The sequence below is a fragment of the Crocodylus siamensis genome, chromosome 1 (genome assembly GCF_052110815.1).
Source record: "Crocodylus siamensis isolate JL-2025a chromosome 1, ASM5211081v1, whole genome shotgun sequence".
NCBI lineage: Eukaryota > Metazoa > Chordata > Crocodylia > Crocodylidae > Crocodylus > Crocodylus siamensis.
In genome coordinates, this window is record NC_143395.1 from 182458286 (window position 1) to 182477459 (window position 19174).

General features: G+C 40.7%; 1 protein-coding gene across 2 annotated transcripts in view; it reads right to left on the reverse strand.

Annotated features, from left to right (window-relative positions):
• Positions 1-19174, reverse strand: part of VPS54 (VPS54 subunit of GARP complex) — a 66733-nt gene that overhangs the window by 22562 nt on the left and 24997 nt on the right. For both annotated transcript variants that reach the window (XM_090050475.1, XM_090050466.1), the window contains 7 exons: positions 17650-17781; positions 15340-15725; positions 9255-9381; positions 7373-7480; positions 4295-4350; positions 2952-3048; positions 1580-1920 (listed from right to left, as the gene is read on the reverse strand). In XM_090050475.1, the coding sequence (XP_089906601.1) occupies positions 1580-1920; positions 2952-3048; positions 4295-4350; positions 7373-7480; positions 9255-9381; positions 15340-15725; positions 17650-17781 (1247 nt within the window). The remainder of the gene's footprint in view (positions 1-1579; positions 1921-2951; positions 3049-4294; positions 4351-7372; positions 7481-9254; positions 9382-15339; positions 15726-17649; positions 17782-19174) is intronic.

Consider the following 19174-nt stretch of genomic DNA (forward strand, 5'->3'; position numbering starts at 1 on the left):
AGAAAAGCTTATGCTATGAATATCTGATCTAGTTAGTTTATATAGTGCAAATCTACCCTACCTTCTGCCTGATTTCATACTAAAATTTCTTTCTTTTCTGAAGCCAGTTAAAAATAAAGTAGCCCCTGTAGCTATTTACATGTCACCAATTTGCAGCTGACATGGACACGCTTCTCACTCCCATGAAACATGAAAGCAGCAACACACTGCAGCATTTTGATCAAGTCTGCTTGATGCATCAGTATCAAGAGTTGCTTCCAATGAAAAAAGACTTATACCCAAGCTTGACACATTATGCAGAGGTATTTACATAGGTGGGTGACTTCACAAAAGGAATGGAATTCACAAAAGCTCCCCAGAAGTTACTTCAGCAGTGGCCAGTGTGTGGTGGGACAATAGTGACCATGTTACTACAGCAGTCAGAATGGTTTACTCAGCCATTCCATTGATTAATGTCACACTGAGATTTAGTCAACCAGGAACTATAGCAAATGTGCATCTGGAGGCACAGATGCTCCTTGTTAGCTAAGGCACATTACACCTAATCAAAGTTCACCTAAAAAGGAACTCTTGGGCCTTTGTACACACCATAAAATTGGCCTTTAAAGTGGCTTAAATGCCCTCTTAAAAGCACCGCTTTAATGGTGTTTCTGCCCGCATGCTCAGCAGCATATTCCACTTTAAATGATTTTGCTATGTAGCAAAATAAAACACCTCTGAGGTGTTTTAGTTTGCTACCTAACAAAGTGCAACAGGGAAAAAACAAAAGATCAGGCTCACACTTTTTTTCTCCTTCAGTGAAGCCTGCCTGCACAGGCTGCTGCTGGGTCCCACAGCCGCTGACCTGCCTGGGGCCTGCCAAACCCCGAGCACACTGGCTTCCAGTGCCCCATGCCCGGAGCCTGCCTGCCTGAGCTGTGAGAGGCCCTAGTGCTTCCCTCCATGGCTGCAGGGATGGGGGGGGAGGTGTTTCCCACTGTGGTTGCAGCATCCCCTGGGACTGCCCAAGTTGGGTGTCACCTCGGGAGCCCCCATGCAGCTCAGCCCCCGCCCCTCCATCCTAACCCCTGAAGAGGCAGGTAAGGATCAGGCCCCCACCCTTGTGTACATGACACAGGGTGGGGGGGGGCGGGGGTTAGTTCAGTTTAATTGTCTTAAATTGAAGCGGCGTTTTCAAAAACCCACTCTTTCAATTTCAATAAGCCAAATTAAACCCCCATGGCATGTACAAGCAGCCCTTATTACCTCCCTCTCTGCAGATGCAGAGGCTCCCCAAGAAACAAGATGTTTCTGTTGTACAAGAAGTGGTGTTGGCTCCCTATGCAACTGCAGGTAGAAACATGAGGCCCAGGGAGGAGGCAAGGGAGGACAGTACTGTTTTGTAGTCCCTACTGTCTTTCCTCAGGGAACAATGACTGCATTTCTTTAATTCAATTTACTTAGTAAAGTAAGATCCACCAGTGTAAATTTCACTCTGAGGGGTAATAAAACCACCTTTGTTCAACTAACACATGTTAATGTTAGTGTTGCTAGGACAGGGGCCAAGATTAAGCAGAGTCCAGGAGGCATGTTTACTTACATAATTTCCACTCCCCCTGGTGTAACAGAAGACGATATCTGCTCTTTGCTGGATGAGGAGTCAGTAGTGCATTCCGGTTCAGAGACTGAATCACTGCTGGAAGGCTCACTATTCGGGGAAACATTTCTTTGAGAGGTAGTGTCAACTGCTACAGATGGGATCTCTCTCTCACCAAATGCATCACTGATAAACATGCCATCATGAGTCAAATAAGCCACTTCTGTGTCCACAATAGTGTCTTTTGTAGAGTTCTTCTGCAATGAAGTTTCCTCCTGCTCCCTGGTCTTTTGGTTCTTGTCTAGAACCAAAAGAACCACGCTACGAATAACATTTAATGTTGCCTAGGATCAAATATAGTGTTTATTACCAAAAATAAAGTCATACCCTAACCATACTTACTTAAAAAAAAAACCAAACAGTTTTTTGCATGAAAAACTGAAATATTTATATTGTGCCATTTGCTTACTTAGTATTCAGTCTGGTACTTTGGCCAGTAATAAGATGTTTCTGAGGAAGGTGCAAAAAATGTCACGCTTGAGTTAATTTCCCCCTTTAAAATGTCACATACTAATCCTTCATCACTTGTGACTGACTTGAAGTGATACAAGATTTGTATGTTCCTTCCATTATTCTCTTTGCTAACGTTAATTATTATAGCTCTCAATACTGACACCCACGCAAAGATACAAGACCTATTTCCATCAAATGTCCGGAACTTTCTTGTCAAAATGAACACCTTCAAACTTCAAACCAGGAAATAATGGTAGACTAGGGCTATCTAAATGACAGTCCATGGGGGTTAACTCCTGGCCCATGGCCTCCCACCAGTCTGCTATGCCTCCATTACTGTTGTGGTCTCCAGGCCCCTCCTCCATCTTTTGGCTTCCACTTCCTGCTCTTGCCCCCGAGGACAGGGTAACCTGACACCCCCTGGAGCCATGAGCTTGCAACCTATTCAATGGGGGTCGGGGGGAGCATGACTTGTGGCCTCCAGAAACTCAGACACTGGGCAGACCACAGGCTAGATCTGGCTCTCGGCACCATGTTATCCAGATGGAGCTCCCCATGGATCTGTGAGGAGCCTCATGGACTGTGGCCTTGCATACTAGTTCAGGCACATAGGGTGTCATGGAGCCCAATGCTGGCACAAAGTTCTTGGGGGAACTTTGCCCAAGAGCCCAATCCCAGCTGAGTGGAGACAGTGTGGGGCCCCCAAAGCCCAATTCTTGGGGAGCAGAAGTAGACCTCGGGCCCAGTCCTGGTGCTCGGGGGCAGCAGGGGACCCAATTCAGTCTGTGGACCAGCCCCATGCCTTTCTACCTAAACATTTAAAAAGTCTGCATGAAACACCTGAGAAACATGCATATCTTACCTTAATTCTTTTGAGGAAGATAGTAAATTTAGAAAAAATACTCTTCAGCAGATCAAACCACTGAGGAAAATTCATCATTCTCATTTGGTCTGCAAGTCTATCCAAAAAAGACAACGATTATTTATCTTTCAAGTGATGTACAGACAATAGTGACTGCTGATATTTAAAGAAAAACAGATTGTCAAGTAATCTGTAAATATGAAGAAAAGCATAAGCATCATAACAGTAGCTCCATCAACAGAAACAACAATAATATAAATAGCACAGTTCTGATTAATGCATCAACCAAGGCTAAAAACATTTCTTCCAAGAACAGCGAAAGCCTCAACTTCCTCGTAACTTTTTAAGCAGCTGTATGCTATTTCCTTATGAACAGAAAGCACTGTTCAGCCTCTGTTTCAATTAGGTCAGATGTTAATAATGATCACAGACACCAAGCCGAGAACAAAAATAACTGAGATTAGCTATGATGGAATATTTGGGATTTTTTTTGCTGGTAATGCAGAAACACTGTGATTATGGGTTTTTTTGCTGCACTGCAAGAAAACCACTTCAGCTAGTATAGCTAGAGTCAGCTACTTGTGTTGAAAGGCCAAAAATACACTCCTAGAACGAAAGTAAAAGCTTATACCATGCAATTAGTCTTGTAATAAAATCAGTCACTCTCCTATGAAATAAAGCACTTCCTCCTTCTGCTAAGTTATCTGTGTTTGAGAACTAGCATTAATGGAACATTATTTACTGTTAAGGTCAGAAGTAAAAATAATTAAATCAACTCTATTCTTAAGAGCAATAAGGGCATAGATTTTTGGTTGTCCTTGTCAGGAGTTATAATTTTGATCTCTGGGATAAGTTTCTTAGACACGTAAGTGCTGCTGGTAGCCCAGAGGGCTTCTGCTCTCCAATATTCCAACTGTAAAATAGCAACACCTGTTTCCACTCTAATTCATGCAGGAAGTACTGAACTACCAACACCAGACTACCTGCATAGGAAGCACATGTGTACCCTGTTAAAATAGTCAGGAAACTTGTGTCAGCATATTTTAATTTGCTTTTGTTAACTCCATATACAACATGCAGTGGAATTCACAGAGTTTTAAAGACAATTTCAAAAGCAGGGTTAATAAAACAGGACTACAAATGTCAGAATTTGAAAAAGAATGGAAATGTTCAGGGCTCCCACAGAGATGGAGGGAGCCATGGGACTTGGGGAAAAATAGAAGAGCAAGATCATTCATAGTTATTCACAACTTAAAAAACATAAATAACAACTAGCTTATCTTTGCTAAAGCACCCACCCCCACTCTCCCACCCCCCAAAAAAAATTCTTGGCATGTACTTACTTAATGACAACTTGTGTATCTATTTCTTCTATTTGCGATACTGTGCTAACAACACACTGTGAAGTTTAAGGGAAAAAAATGTTTTAGATTCTTTGCACACCTTCCAGGTTTCATCAGTTTAAGGTCCTCCAGTGCAATAAAGAAAAAAGAAGAGACACGCATTTGGGTCACTTTACAGTTTTACCTCTTATTTTTAAATGCAACATACGAGGACAGAGAGCTTTAAAACTGAACAGTAATTTTGGAACCCGAGATACCTGAAAGGGGCCTGATTTTCTGAAGGTGAATATTGAGCATTCTCTGACAAAGCATCATCTTGGACATCCCAAATCAATCACATTTGAAAATCTAACTGGGATGATTCCATTTTTAAGCATAGGATACACAGACACAAACTTAACTCCACCTTCAGACACATAAATAGCAACTGCCCAGGGGTCAAAAATTGCCTAGATATGCCTCTGCTTATGTGGCTAACTTTGGCCACATAAGTAGCATTTCTGGCCGCTTAAACAGATTTTGGATCCTATTCCCCTGGGAAAGCAAGTAACTCTGTGTAATCTGCAGAAAAAGGGAGGAGAAGGAGGTGGAAAACTGTCCCACCTTTTGAAGCAGCAGCCTAGTCATTACAGCATTTGTACAGAACTTGGGGGAAACAGGCTCTAGGCATCCATCATTTAGAAGCGGTTTAAACCTACATCTCCCACTTTCTATCTGCCATGGGCAAGACAGGGTGAAAAAGCCCATTCCACCCCTAATTTTGAAGGAAACACACTGGACAGCCAAGAGGGGAGGATATGTGGGGCAGGAGAATAAGCCAGAGGGAGGCTTGTTCTGTGGCTTGGTCAGTGAGAAGAAATAAAGTGGCTCTGGCATCTAACCCCTGTCCAGCTTCCACGCTTTTTGCATATAAGAATCATTGGATAAAGTGTATGGACAGCAGTGGGGGGCAGGAGGGGCCAGAACCCAGAACTCTTTTCCATGTTCCTATCTGAGCAACAGAAGAGCAACATGAGGACAAGGGATATTGCACAGGGCCCAAAATATCACTTTTGCTGCACAACTGCTACTTACCTGCCAAAAAGGAGTTGGACTGAGGCCACAGAGACCAACTAAAAATGTGAAGAACAACACTTGGATGGTGTTACAGTATGAGCAGGGGAGTTGGAGCAAAAACACACATATTCTGTTACTTGGGACTATACAAAGAAAACGTGCTTTGCAAACGGATACAATTCTCAACCCTCCTTGCTCAAGGGGCTGTCTGTATCTCCATCTCAGTCCAGAAGATTTCCCCACACTTATCTCTACACCTATCACTACTCTAAAACTTCGGCTCCTCTGTTGGTGAATAAGCAAATGGCCAGTCAGACACATTTTTATCTATCTAAAAATCAATCTTCATTCCAAACATCTCCTCTATGTTATAGACATTAATGCTTCTTTGATATTGCTGCCTTGTAAAATCAACTCCAGTTAGACTAAATTAAGGTTTTTCTCCAAAACTGTGATTGATAATCTGCTCAGAAGAGCGGCATGAACCAATACAAATTCATTTGGCCTTTACTTTCCATAAACCACAGAGATGACTGATGGTGTCCATCTTGGCTGTTACGGATTTTAATTGCTGTTTAAATAACGGCGCTCTGTACTGATACTTCTTAAAAAACAAATTTATTTTCAGGAGGGCTGATGCTTAGTGCCTGCACTGCTAGTTCTCTATTGGTATGGTCATAAGGTACTACAAAACATGCAGATACTTATTCTGCAAAGAATTACAGGATGGACACACATGCAAGACTTCAGTACAGAACAGCTTTCCCTCCGGTGCCTGAAAGAGTCATGGGAAAAGCCTCCAGGACTGTAGTACATGTTGTGCAAGGACTTGCTTTGTCTTTGTGTTCCCTATACATTTTCTGCTTAAACCAACAAAGATTGATTTTAATGGAACAAGATGCAACTGTATAGCCATCTTACATGTGGAAGATACGTGCCAAAATACCGAGAAAAATCCATTTCTAAACCCAAAAGAGCAGAGAAAATTATAGTAAACATACTTGTTTACCAAGTCATACAACGATACAAGAGCCTGCTCCTAGCAAACTTTGTGTACCACCTACCAACACTACTAATAGATACCCACTGGCTTCTGTGAATGAGTTCACCTATCTAGGAAGCAGCAGTCTCCCATGATACATTCTTAAATGATAAAATGAACTACAGATAGTCCAAAGCCAGCAGTGCTCCTGGAAGTCTCCAGATGAGATAATAGGAAAAAGGAGGCATTACATTGGTAACAAAACTTAAGGGCTACAAAGCAACAATTACAATTATACATGTGAGCACTGAACAAGTTACAATTACCACATTAGGAAACTCAAGTCCGTTCTACCTAAATTGCTTGAGAAAGATCAGGAAAATTCATTCATGCCATGAGGGTAAAGGACACCAAAAATCTTAAAAAGAGAAAATATTTGACAGTCATGGGGCAACGATAGCAAAGGTGCAGTTGAGGTCAGCTGGCTACCTAATCCAAGCATTTGATGCCAGAATACTTAAGAAATGAGTGAGACGAAGCTTGGTAAAACTCCTAGGGTGGTCATTTTAAAAGGCATACAGATTACCTCATCTTTAACCTAAAAATGTGGAATTCTCATTGGTAGCTGGACGCATGGTACATGTGACAAAAACAGTGATGGACGCTTGCTTATGAGGACCTAGTTACATTTGAAAGAAGCTCAAAGGAAAATTAGGGGGAAAAAAACTTAAATGTCAATCTGACATTTATTACCCTATATCTATGGGAAAACATTCCTCATGAATATTGGATTCTAAAGACACATAAGAACTTGTAATCAAAATTATTGTGGAGACAAAATCCTGGATTGTTACCACAAACAACAGTCATCACAAACAACACTGCCAAGTCAATAATTTTGTCTTTTTTCGAATTCATATATTCATACCAAGAGCATCTGATATCAGCAAACTGAGCTCAAACATTCTTAAAAACCAGTGAAGCTAAAATATTTCTAAAAGACAGCCCCCCTGGAGATGAGCTAGAAATGTTTCACTTACCTGTTTAATTATATTCTTTGCTGTAATGATCATTTCATCACCATATATTTCATAAAAGTTTAGTTTTCTTTGTTTTAAAAGTCCAAATACTAGTGATATGAGCCTTTCCTATAAAATATAAATTAATTAAAGGCAAAGGGAAAGGAAAGATACATTGACCACTTAATAGTAAAACAGACATACACTTATTAAAATCTAGAGTGAGCAGGATGGCCTACAGATACTGGCTATTAAAACATCCCACATTTACACTAGATCAGGGGTGTCATGCATACAGTCCTTGATCTTGCCTACAGAGCTAAGTCCAGACTTCAGACTGCTGTTCCAACTTGTGCTGTGATGGAGAACCTTTCCACGGAGACAGACAAGCACCTGGGTAAGACCCGTGGTGCTGGAGCCCAAGTAGCCCACAGCTTGTTCCCACAGCAGCAGCCAAGCACCTGTGGTGTTGCTGAGGCTCCAGTGCTGCAGTTTTTACCCAGGGGCTTGGCTACAGCTGCAGAAAGGAACCATGGTGCTGCTGAGGCTCCAGCACAGTAGTGGTCACCCAAGGACTTGGTTGCTGCCACAGGAATAAGTCACTGTACTGCTGGGGCTCCAGCACCATAGCTCTCGGTGGCTTCGCTGTCAAGCACCTGGGGAAGAACAGTGATGATGGAGCCCAGGAGGACCGCAGGAAGAAGCCTGGAACTGTGGCCTGTTCCTGTGATGGCAGACAAGCACCCAGGATGCTGGGCCTCATCCCGCTGAGTCTGACTAGAGCAGGTGCTACATTCTACAGAAGGGTCTGGGGGGAGGGGGCTGTGGGCCCAGTCCAGCCTGAGAGACCAGCCAGGCACCATTCATCTGGCCTGTGGATTGGTCTTGTACCACTTATTTGGCCCGCAGGGCTGGAGGAGTTTGACACCCCTGCACTAGATAATGCCTTCTTTTTACTCACCCATTAATCTAAGGGGATGTTCAAATCACATCCTGCTCCATGCGTGCCACATACTGGAAATTTACTAGTCTCAGAGAGCCTCCAAGAGTACACTTCAACATGGCTCTTCTGCCCTCTCTCTCAGGTGTAATTACAGATGTGTGCTTCAGACCACTCTACCTCACCTACATTGTCTCATTTCTGGCATTTGGCATATGAAGGTCAGGAGAGGTTGACATGCGCTTTAAAGCAAGGGTGCAGCATGGAAGTGTCGTAGATATGGAGGGTGGGGGGAGGGAAGGGGTATTACTCTAAGCAATTAAAAGTGGGCTCTCTAGTTACTTAACAAATTGATGGCAGAGCCAGGACTATGCTGTGTGGCCCATACTGGCGCCAGAGCTGCAGCCACTGCTGCATGCCCTGGATCAGAGCTGGAGCTTCCAATACCATGTATTCTGGCCTAGATCTAACCCACAAGGAGCCTCATGGTCTGTTTCCCGGGATGAATACAAAGCGAGTTTGACATCCCTCACTCTAAAATATGTTTTCACTAACTACAATATACATAAGTAGGGTGTATATGCTCTTCTACACAGCTTCCAGTCATACAGGCAGTGATGCCAAATGTCAAAACTAATAATTGATAACATTTAAAAACTACAGTTGAAGTACAACTATGTGGATTTAAATACAATAAATATAAGTTATTCAATAAAAATGGAAGGGGGGATTTGGACTAAAAGAAAAAATGGTACAAACGGCAATGTTTGAAATAGGGGCACTGAGGATGCTCTGGAGCCCTTGAGCAAGACTGTACATTTTACACTGATTTTGGTGGCAAAATCTATAATCGACTTCCTCTACCAGTGAAGTACTGGTACATGAATTAGAGCTTACTAAGCACTTGGAAGATGAAAACTATTATACCAGTTTGATGATTTATATTTTCTCCAAGGCACATACCTCTTCTAGAATTTGACAATCATCTTCTAGTGGTCTATTTAAATCACTGCGAGCATAAGTAGAAAACTCTGCAATCATCATTTTGTCAATCAGTTTTTCTAATTCACAAAGCTGTGATCCAAGATGCCTAAGAAAAACACAGAGCATGGTATAAGCTAGATAATCAGGACAACCTGAAAATTAACCAGTAGTTCACAATCAAGGAAAATAACTACCAAACAAGTAATTTCTATGCAATCGATTTAGGTTTAAAGGGCAACTTGATTCTCTCATTTCTTAGACCAGATTAAATGGTTTAGGTGAGGAGGCATTTCCCCCTTGAAGAAAAAACCTTGACTTGAACATTAACAGAAGTGTTCATTAAGAAGTTACACTCAGACCTCTTCAAGATGAAAACCTTGGACTTCATGAAAGACTTTCATTACCCATCTGGTTTTTCAACTGTTCAGACAACTCTGAACATCCAGGCAATTTATACAATCATGTAACAGTTAATTAAAATGAATGAAGTATAGCAATAGTTTTCAATAACAGTAGCTTCAGAGAATGTACAAGGGTTTTCATGTTGCCCTTGGCACAGTGAATCTTTAGACCAAAGATGCTCTAAATCATACAATTGATTTTAAAACAATTTTGCAAACTACTTACACTATAGCATGGAAGGCAGTAGGTTATTTCACTATTTAAAAAAAAAAAAAATCAAAAGGCAGATCAATGGTCAGATTTTCAAGGATAAGTAATACATCATCTGCAGGGAGAGTTTTCTGCTTTGTAAGGAGCAGCCTCTCTCAGAAGCAGACAGCCAAACAAAATCCAGGCTGTCAGATACAGTTACTTCAGGTCTGAAGTATCTGGTTATGGTTCCTTAAAACTATGCTTGGACAGTTATACAGAAGTGATATAGAAGCTTGAATGGGCAGCTTGAGGAGATTTTTTTTTAAGTGCTGTACCAGCTGAGACATTTTTGTTTAGCAGGGCTGCATCCTTTCTGATCATACTGAGAAACAAGAGAATTGGTCAAAAGGCAAGTATGAGATTTCAATCTCATGGTATGAAGAACACATCCTGTAATACTCCCAAACTCTTGTCCCCTGAGCAATAAAAACGAAATATTTCATATTGACTTTGGTGGCAAAGTCTATAATTGACTTTCTCTAACAGTGAAGTACTGGTGTATAAATAATAACAGATATTTTCAGAAACCATTCACTGTTGGTGCTGGACTGTCTCTTAGGAAGGCTGGTAGGTTGCTGTGGACTCCTAAAAGTTAAACCACTGGGGTTATCAAATGTTGCTGACATTTTGTTTATATCTTGAATGCCTCCTGATGTAGCGATGAACAGACTTCTTTTTCTTGGTCAAACAGTTTGTTGCAAATACGTTATCTCTGAGAATCTGCCCAGTAGAAGTGGCTGGAATACTATGCAAGCTCATCGGATCACTCAGAGCTCTAGAATACTGTGGAAAGTCACACTGCTAAAACCCCATTGTTATGTTTCCCTAACCTGAACTCCACATGAGACAAACAGACACTGATCATGCCTCTTCTTGGCTTGTGTGATCCAAGAGAAGATTTCTACCTGGGGCGTGGATGAAATGTGCACCACAATGTTGGAAATGAAGAAAAAGCCACAGAATTTGAAACAGGTCTGTTCAACCTTTGAGATGACTACAGCACCATAAGGTTAGAGATGCACATTGATGCTGACTGCAAAGATCAGTGTCAAAGGTGATGTCTGGGAGAGTTACCTTCTCTAAACCAGAATCAAATCAGTAATATTAAAGCTTTTCCTAGTTGTGCCGATGGCACTGCCACAGATGCCACCATATTAATGATGCTCATGTTAACAATGTGAAATGTTGTTGCTCACTGGGACATTCAGGCATGAGGGCCAATAATACTTCGCGTGTCTTCAATATTCAGCAGCAGACACAGCTAGTGTCACCTGCCCTGGTTGAATAAGCATACTTAATGCAATGGTACCTAGAGCCATGCTTCCCAATCTTTTCCTCAGCATGACCCCATTTATGGCCCCATTTCCTCAGCACGACCCCTCACTCCCAACCCACAGTCCTCCACCCCTATGACCTCATCAACTGATGCTACAACCCCATTCAGGATTGCAACCTACAGCGTGGGAACCGCTGCCCTAGCGAGCAAAAGTTCAGGCCTCACTTCATAGGATGAAAGAGACCAATGCCAGGAGTCATACCTACCTTGGTTACTCGGTTTCCCTTGCCTCTATGACAAGGTCACACTAATCTCTGGTGCTCATGTAAGTATTGAGGTAGTCAATAAAAGACCCTTTCCTAATGGAATTTGGGGTGGGGGAAGGGTTTCTTTTTTTGTTTTTACAGATATTGACCTTGAATGTCACCTGCCACTGGCAGAGATACTGGCTGAGACTTAGAAGAGATCAGATCAATCATGGAAACTAATACTTGCTTGTTAAGTTCTATAGCTCCCCTCATTGATTGTCTGAGGAAGTGTAACACCTGACAAGTGCCTTGAGCCTACCTCTTCCTTGTTGAGAATGAACACCACACTGAAATTCTGACTAGGTGAAAGGCAGCAGCAGACCCAACCACGAATAGGAGGAAAAAATCAGCAGTATGGGCACAGTCTGAAGCTAGATTCTGAATGCACCATTTTGGCAAGGATAGCAGGCAGATGCAGTTTTTTGCTCCTGCTGCTCTAGACAGTAAGGGAGAACCCAAGGGACAGTTATAACCACTCTGCCTTCTATGTCCCCAGGCAGGAGGGCATGTAAACACACACAGAGTGGTTGAAGCCCAATGGATATTCACATTCTAGGATTAGTTTTGCACACAGAGTGCATCTGTACCTGAACTGAAATTCATGTGGACATATATCCAAAGATGACATTTTAAATAGTTTTGAGTGTAGTTACAGCTTCTTCGGCACGTAAGTGCAGAGAAAAGATGAAATAAAAATGTGTGCTCTTAGCCATGTAAAACACCTTTCCCCAAAATCTGGTCTAACATTTAAAGTTGAGTCATTTAAGCACCAACCAGGGAAATGCCAGGAGAAGGGATACATTTCTAGCACTCACTGCTATCATTGTGTCACCTTCACTGCTACTTCTGACATATTATGTACCTTAATCATAGTCTCTCTCAGGAAATACTCAAAAATAATATTACCGCATGAACTAGAGTAAGTATAACTCCCTAACTATGACCTTATTGATATTAACAGACAACCACATCACATAAATATTGGGCAACAATTTGATTTGAAATTTTCTAGGCTGGAGTATGAAGTAAGAATTGCACACCTTTTCAACTATTTGAAATTTACAAGTATTTTCTACACCTTTATAAGTACCCCTTGAGTAAATAAATGATCTATACAAAAATATGGTAATTTAGTGAAAATATTCCACACTCAAAAATGTAATACGCCTTAGAATATACATCACTAAATTAGGTAAAACACATTACATCACAAAAACAAACTTTATAAAGCCAGGCTATTAAGGTTATGCTTAAAGGATGTTTGAACTTACTACAGTTCTTAACCTTAACTTTGTACAGTAATAATGCAATGCAATAATCAGACATTTATAATCAATGCAAAAGTGTCTGTGGTCACCCAATAGATTCAGCTGGTTTAAATACTTAATGTAATTTCCTCCTTGGTGTCTCAAATGGACAGTGCTAAGGAGCTTTTTATTCTTTTTCTACCAGAAGTAAATCTACACAATTTCTATTTGGATGTAGCATTATAAAGGCAGAGTCCATTTGTTATGTATGGTAGCTTTTGTAGAGTTGATTGTCTTAGAACAGATTAGTTTTAAGCATGATTAAATTTAAATCAAAGCGGACTAATACAAGTGTGAATTCCACAAACTGGAATACATAAATGCACTTTAAGTTTATTTTAGCATTACTCTTTGTTTACAGTTTAGTCTTCATTTAAAACCAAGTAGTTGTAAACCTGCTGTTATTTCACCTGACTGTTGCCATCTTTGTTGCTAAAGACAAAATTGGAACATTCATTCACTATCCCTGGAAAAAAGTTGTAGGGTTTTCTGTACATTACACAAAACTGGTATTAAAAAACAAAACAAAAAGATCAGTGAAGTTTTCTTGACACTCTCTGTCTTCTGGCAATTTTTTTTCCTATTAAGAGATTCAGGGCTGGGCCTTTAAGTCATGCAGCACAGAATTTACAACTCAAGGGAGGGCAGGAGCACTATGCTGGCTTTAAGACATTTTTGTGCTTGTCTGAACACAGGGTTGCTCCAGGGATGGGTAGACCCTCCCCCTGTAATTTTTACAACTCTAGGGGTCTGCCTAAGTCCTGATAGTTTCCCCAGGCTGCCATAGGCTCTACAACCCTGTGCACTATTGCTCCACCACGCTTTACTCCATCATTCTCTCTACTCAAGGGCTTGCAAGGGAGTCCTGACTTCTGCAGTATGGGGGGAAATCTTCCCCTGATCAAATAAAGGACAGAGTGGTAACTCTGCACTGTACTGTAACTTAGAGTAAAGCAGGCACAAGTATCTCAGGGCCATTTTAAGCTTTGGAAAGTAAAATAATGAAAGATTAGTGATCAGAAACACTTTATGAACTGGAAAATACTGTATGAACCTTTTGTACATCTACGTAATTAACACTCACTTTATAAAATTTATACTTCACTGATAACTGAAAAGCATTGTCCATTTCTAAGACAAAAAAACATAGCTCTGGGTTAGTAAATTCTGAAGCTAAAGGTCAAGGCGTGGTTATCATCATGGGTTGGCCGAACTAATTGTACATTAAAGAAACCAAACAAACAACTAAAACCCTGGAGAGATGAGCAATGCTATCAACAGTGGGAGAGCAAGGAAAGAATTTCTTTAAAAAGAAAAAAAAGAAAAGGTAAATGAGTCAGAAGCAATAGGTGGGCTGTTTAAACTGAGTGTGTCCAAGATATGGTTTGTGGAGCCTCATCATTAAGTTGACTCAATGGCTCCCACCCTGGCAGGTCTGAAATCCTTATTGCGTGTGGCATGCCCCCCATTTGGTCTAAGACTGCACTGCATGGAGCACCTGTTCCAGCCAATCCAGGACCCATGCCACATGTGGCCTCTGTGGGTGTCACATGAAGAACAGGTCCCAGAGCAGCTGGAGCAGGCAAAGATCCCAGAACATCCAGAACAGGCCACATAGTCTGGCCAGGGTAGGCACCATGTGCAACATGGATCCCAGACTGCCCTGGAGGTGCTACACACGCTGGATCCACAGTGTGTGGGTGGGCATCTGTGAGCCCAATCTGACCTGTGGAGTGGCCCCGCGACACTCATCCAGCCTGCAGGGCCAGATGAGTTTGACACCCCTGATTTAACTAACACTTAGATTTAAGTTATATTGCCCTGTATGTAGTTTGGCAATTTTATCCTTTTTACTTTTGTGCATTTTTCAGTAATGTTACTATGTAGTTAATATGCAAATGAGATAGCCACAAACAATCAGAACATAGAAACTGCATAATTAGAGAAAGCTACATACAATTTTAGAGAAAAACATACAGCTCCTCAGCACTCTGATTCCCTGACTTCAGTACATATTTACTGGAATAATTACATAATTACATTATTTCCAGTAATACTATGCCAAATAGGTAACTTTGTGCATCATAAATCACCCAGCTTTAGCCAAAGAGTCAATATATCATAAATAGCACAGGAGATATTCTAAAAGACAGCCTGCTATACTGACTATTCTTACAGAGCTCTTGGGATAGGGACTGTATTTTTTGTATGTTGTACATCATTTAATACAATGCATGTTCAGGCTGATTGGAGACCTTAGACACTAAAGTAAGATATAGAACATACAAGTTCTTTTGAAAAATCTTTTCCTAAATACACACACACACAAAAACTGCCATGGTGTTAACGCCACACACTAATTATTTGTTCAAAGGTGACACCCAAGAACAAAAGGCCAAAAGAGCAGACTCAGTTTAAAAATCAGTAAACAACTTAAGCTTAAAAAAAGAGATTGACACGATACAGCATGGTTTATATTTAATACTGTTACTTCTAGCAGTTCCCTTGACATCACCTACCGGAAACTGTGAATGCCTTGAAGTTCCTGCTGTAGAACTTCCTGTGTTGTTGCTATTAAATCCAGTGCTCCAACAAATTCGGATGTGGACAGCAACAGCTGTACAGTGGGTTGTGTTTGGTGTACAGTCGCCATTAGTTTCAGTTTGTTGTATGCTTTTATACAGTTATTTCGGGTAAGTGAGAGTCTCAAAACTCGAAGTGATCCCTCGCACATAACTTTATCAATTTGGGAGATTTTATCTCGAAGCATTTTTACAGCGTGGGAGGTTTTCCTGAGGTAGTCCTGCAGTTCATGCTGAGAGGTCATTGCATGAAAAAATGCTTCTGAGCGTAGAGAAATCTGATGAGCAATATTTACCTCTACAATATCCAGATAATGGCTCAGCTAAAGAGAAGGACGAAAAAATAAATAAAACAAGCAAACAAAAACTCACTGTGTTAAACTTGCCAAGAAGTCTATCACAACACAGCAGCATCAAAATGCTATTTGTGGGTCTAATTAAAATATTTCTTAGTAAATGCCTTCATCTGAAAACGATCAGCTGGTTGTGGACACTGCAACACTCAAAAGCCATTTTCATGTTGGCAAATGAATAAATAACCAGTTTTTAGCAAGTTTAAAAACCATTAGAAAAGTTGGTCTAGTGCCCTTGTTTGCAAGTACACTGTGGAAGAACAAACAAAAAGGATGCCTGAATCTTTGAATCTCAGAGGTCAGATATTAATACTATCACAGAGCATCCATTACTTGCGACTGTGGCCTGGGTACCTGCCTATAAATAACAACAAATGTATATAAGTATATCATGCACTAAAGCTGCTGTGCCATGCTGGGGGTATCACACATTTCCACTTGGCTTATGAAAGCACTACTTTTGGGAGTGATTGCAGCAGGTAGAGAGGGATGTGCAAATCAGACAGACAGAGTTCCTGGGGATCTTCACATCTCCCATCTTTGCAGACAAGTCCTTTCTGAGGGTGAGCATGAACAGGGCTGCCCTTTGAGTCACTGCATAGAGAAGCACTGCTGTTTCCACACCAGCAGGTACTGCGGCCCTTCAGTGGAACAGTGGTACATGTTTAGTGCCTCAACTCTTCAGTTCTGTGTGTTGCACTGTTATCAGAGTCCCATCTTATATGGAATGTATAAGCTCAACTAGCAGTCCGCTAAGATGCTCATATAAGCATTAATATCCAAAAAACAGCCTGGCTCAAGTCACAGCAATTGAGGTGTATTGGAGAACATGGTTTTAGACTGTGCTGGCGTTTGTTTTCATCGCACTGAAATTAAAAATTCTGAAACATGAAAGAAGGTTCTCTCTTCTTCATACAGAGCCCCTAGGCCTGTTGACATTCTGGAACTTACAAGCATTCTTCAGCTTCTGCTATGCATAAATCACTACAAAATATCTTACTACTAATTAGATTACTACAATGTCCACTGGGATGACAAGGAAAGAAAAAAAGTTGCAAGAATTTAGTGACAGACTAATGCTTTTTAATCAATACTCGCAGAATTTTAGAAAAGCTCCTAAAAAGCTTTTTACCTTTAAAAAAGCTTAAAATCATGTACTGCTTTTGAAAATACATTTAAGTGCTTTTATGGCATCAAAATAGTTGTCTGTTTTTATTATTGCTATTAAAAATGCATAATTTAGAAAGACAACTGAGTGTGGTTATCCCAAAGACTTCTACTTCTTAAATGTGTGAAAGAACTCTGCCTCAAAGCTCTAAATTGAACCCAAGTCACAAGTCATTTAGCTAAAACAAACTCAAAGAGGCGGCAGCATATGTGGCATGGAATGTCAAAGCTAAAAAGAAGCTGTCAGCATATATGAGGTAAGCTTTAATACTTCCTCCTAGTGCACAGTACACACTGCTCTCTGTGGGGTTTCCCTAAAAGTTTTGTTAAAACTGTTCCAAAACTGTCAATGTACACCTTTTGTCCCTGACTTCATCTGCAATCACAATTCATACTTTTTAGAACACCCACCAAACAAGTTATTGATATGGATCATCGCCTTTGATGGTTTTAAAAGGATTTTTAGAAAATCATCACATGATGTATATATATAGCACTGACCATCTGTTGGCCCTACACTTGGCAGATAGGATTTTTTTCAAATAGAAGTTTGATTCTTAGCAAGCCCCTCTGTTATGTATATTTTGGTTGATGGAAAAGGAAAATATCAGTGCCTAAAAATTAATGCATCATGTAATAGACCATGTCTTTCTTATCTGTTAGAAGATTCCTTTGTAATCAATAAACAGATGCATTAGCAGTTTGGCATATTGTATGGAGTATTTACCTTTTCTTGAAGCAACTTAGAGGAAGCTGCATCACGATTTCCTTTTCCCCCAGCAGTACTAAAATGAGACCATGGTAAAACGGCATTAAATGTTAAGGAATCTTCCAAGGCAAAATCTGGTTTCATAAAAATCTGAAACAAAAAAGAAATACATATATATTTTTCTTTTCTTGCCACCATTCCCCACAAACAATCTGTTCCCATTAACAAACATAGTGCACACAAATTTGAGTCTGACTGATCCACTGGTCCTCTTAGTTTCTTTAAAAGCTAAATGTACCAAATTAATTAAATAAAGAATATTGTCCTGTGATAAACTTTCCAGGTATGAAGTAAATGTAACCCACTGTAGTGCGGTCCTCCTGAATCTGCAGGCAAATCCAAATTTGGATGCCAGCTCACAGTCTGAACCACAGGCTATCCTCAGATGAGTTTATCTGCAGGTTCAAAATGAATCTCTCCTCTGAAATGCTCTTCAGCAGTAAAGGTGACCTACTACTGGTACCCCCCATTAGAACTTGAGTAGATTGTACATCCCTTACATTTTCTCTGGTGAAAGACTTCTCTCTCACTTAATTCACTGATTCTGCTCCCTTGCTCCCACTCTTCAGCAGCCCTTACAAAACTGTGCTCTGCAGGATGGAGGGTGTGAGTTCACAAATCCCTGAGAGCAGCAAAACCTGCTTCCTCTGCATAGTGCAAAAAATCTGGCTCTAACAAAAAGGCCAAATAATTTTTATCTTACTCCGTCAATCTTAATTAAATATTTTCAGCTTACTTTTACTCCTCAAAATTGCTAGATACCCAGAACACTCAGGAGGACTGAACTTTCTATCCCAAGCATCAGACATAATATTAAAGGGCTTAACTTGAGTCATATCAAGCATTGCCTAGCTCTTGGTCTTTTACTTTAAATGTTACTGTGAAAGGTACTTTTGCTTATATCCTGAGGGTTTGTAGCCATGCAGCTAATGACCAGTATTAAACTATTTATCTACTACTGACTTGTTAACCTGTCATTTTTTCAGTCGGAATAAAATGGAATTTCAGTTCATTTGTTTTCCCCACCTGTCACTTCCTGTGCATCACTAAGGTTCTAAGAATCAGTGGGTAAGAAGTCTCTCTTTACTATTTGCCTGTATTGTGCCAACCACAGTACAATACTGATGCGTGACTGAAATGTCAAGAAATTAAAAACACAGCTACCAGTCTACACAGTAACTCAAAACAGGCAAATCCCCCCATTTCTGTCCCTTCTTAGAAGTTTGTCTTCCAAGAAAAACCTAGAAAGCTGGGCCACGCTGCTGCAGAAAACAGAAGGGCTGCCTTGTCTTGCACAGTTGTACAATTCACTAAGGAAAGAACATAAAGGCAGCTGGATTTTACCTTCAAAATCCATCAAAAGAAGAAATACAGCTCAGGAGACAAAAAAAGTATAACTCGTTAATAATTCATTTGTCTACACTTTATGAGTATTATTGTTCCTTAGGAGGGTTAGCCAAAGAGGCTACCTAGCAAAATGGGT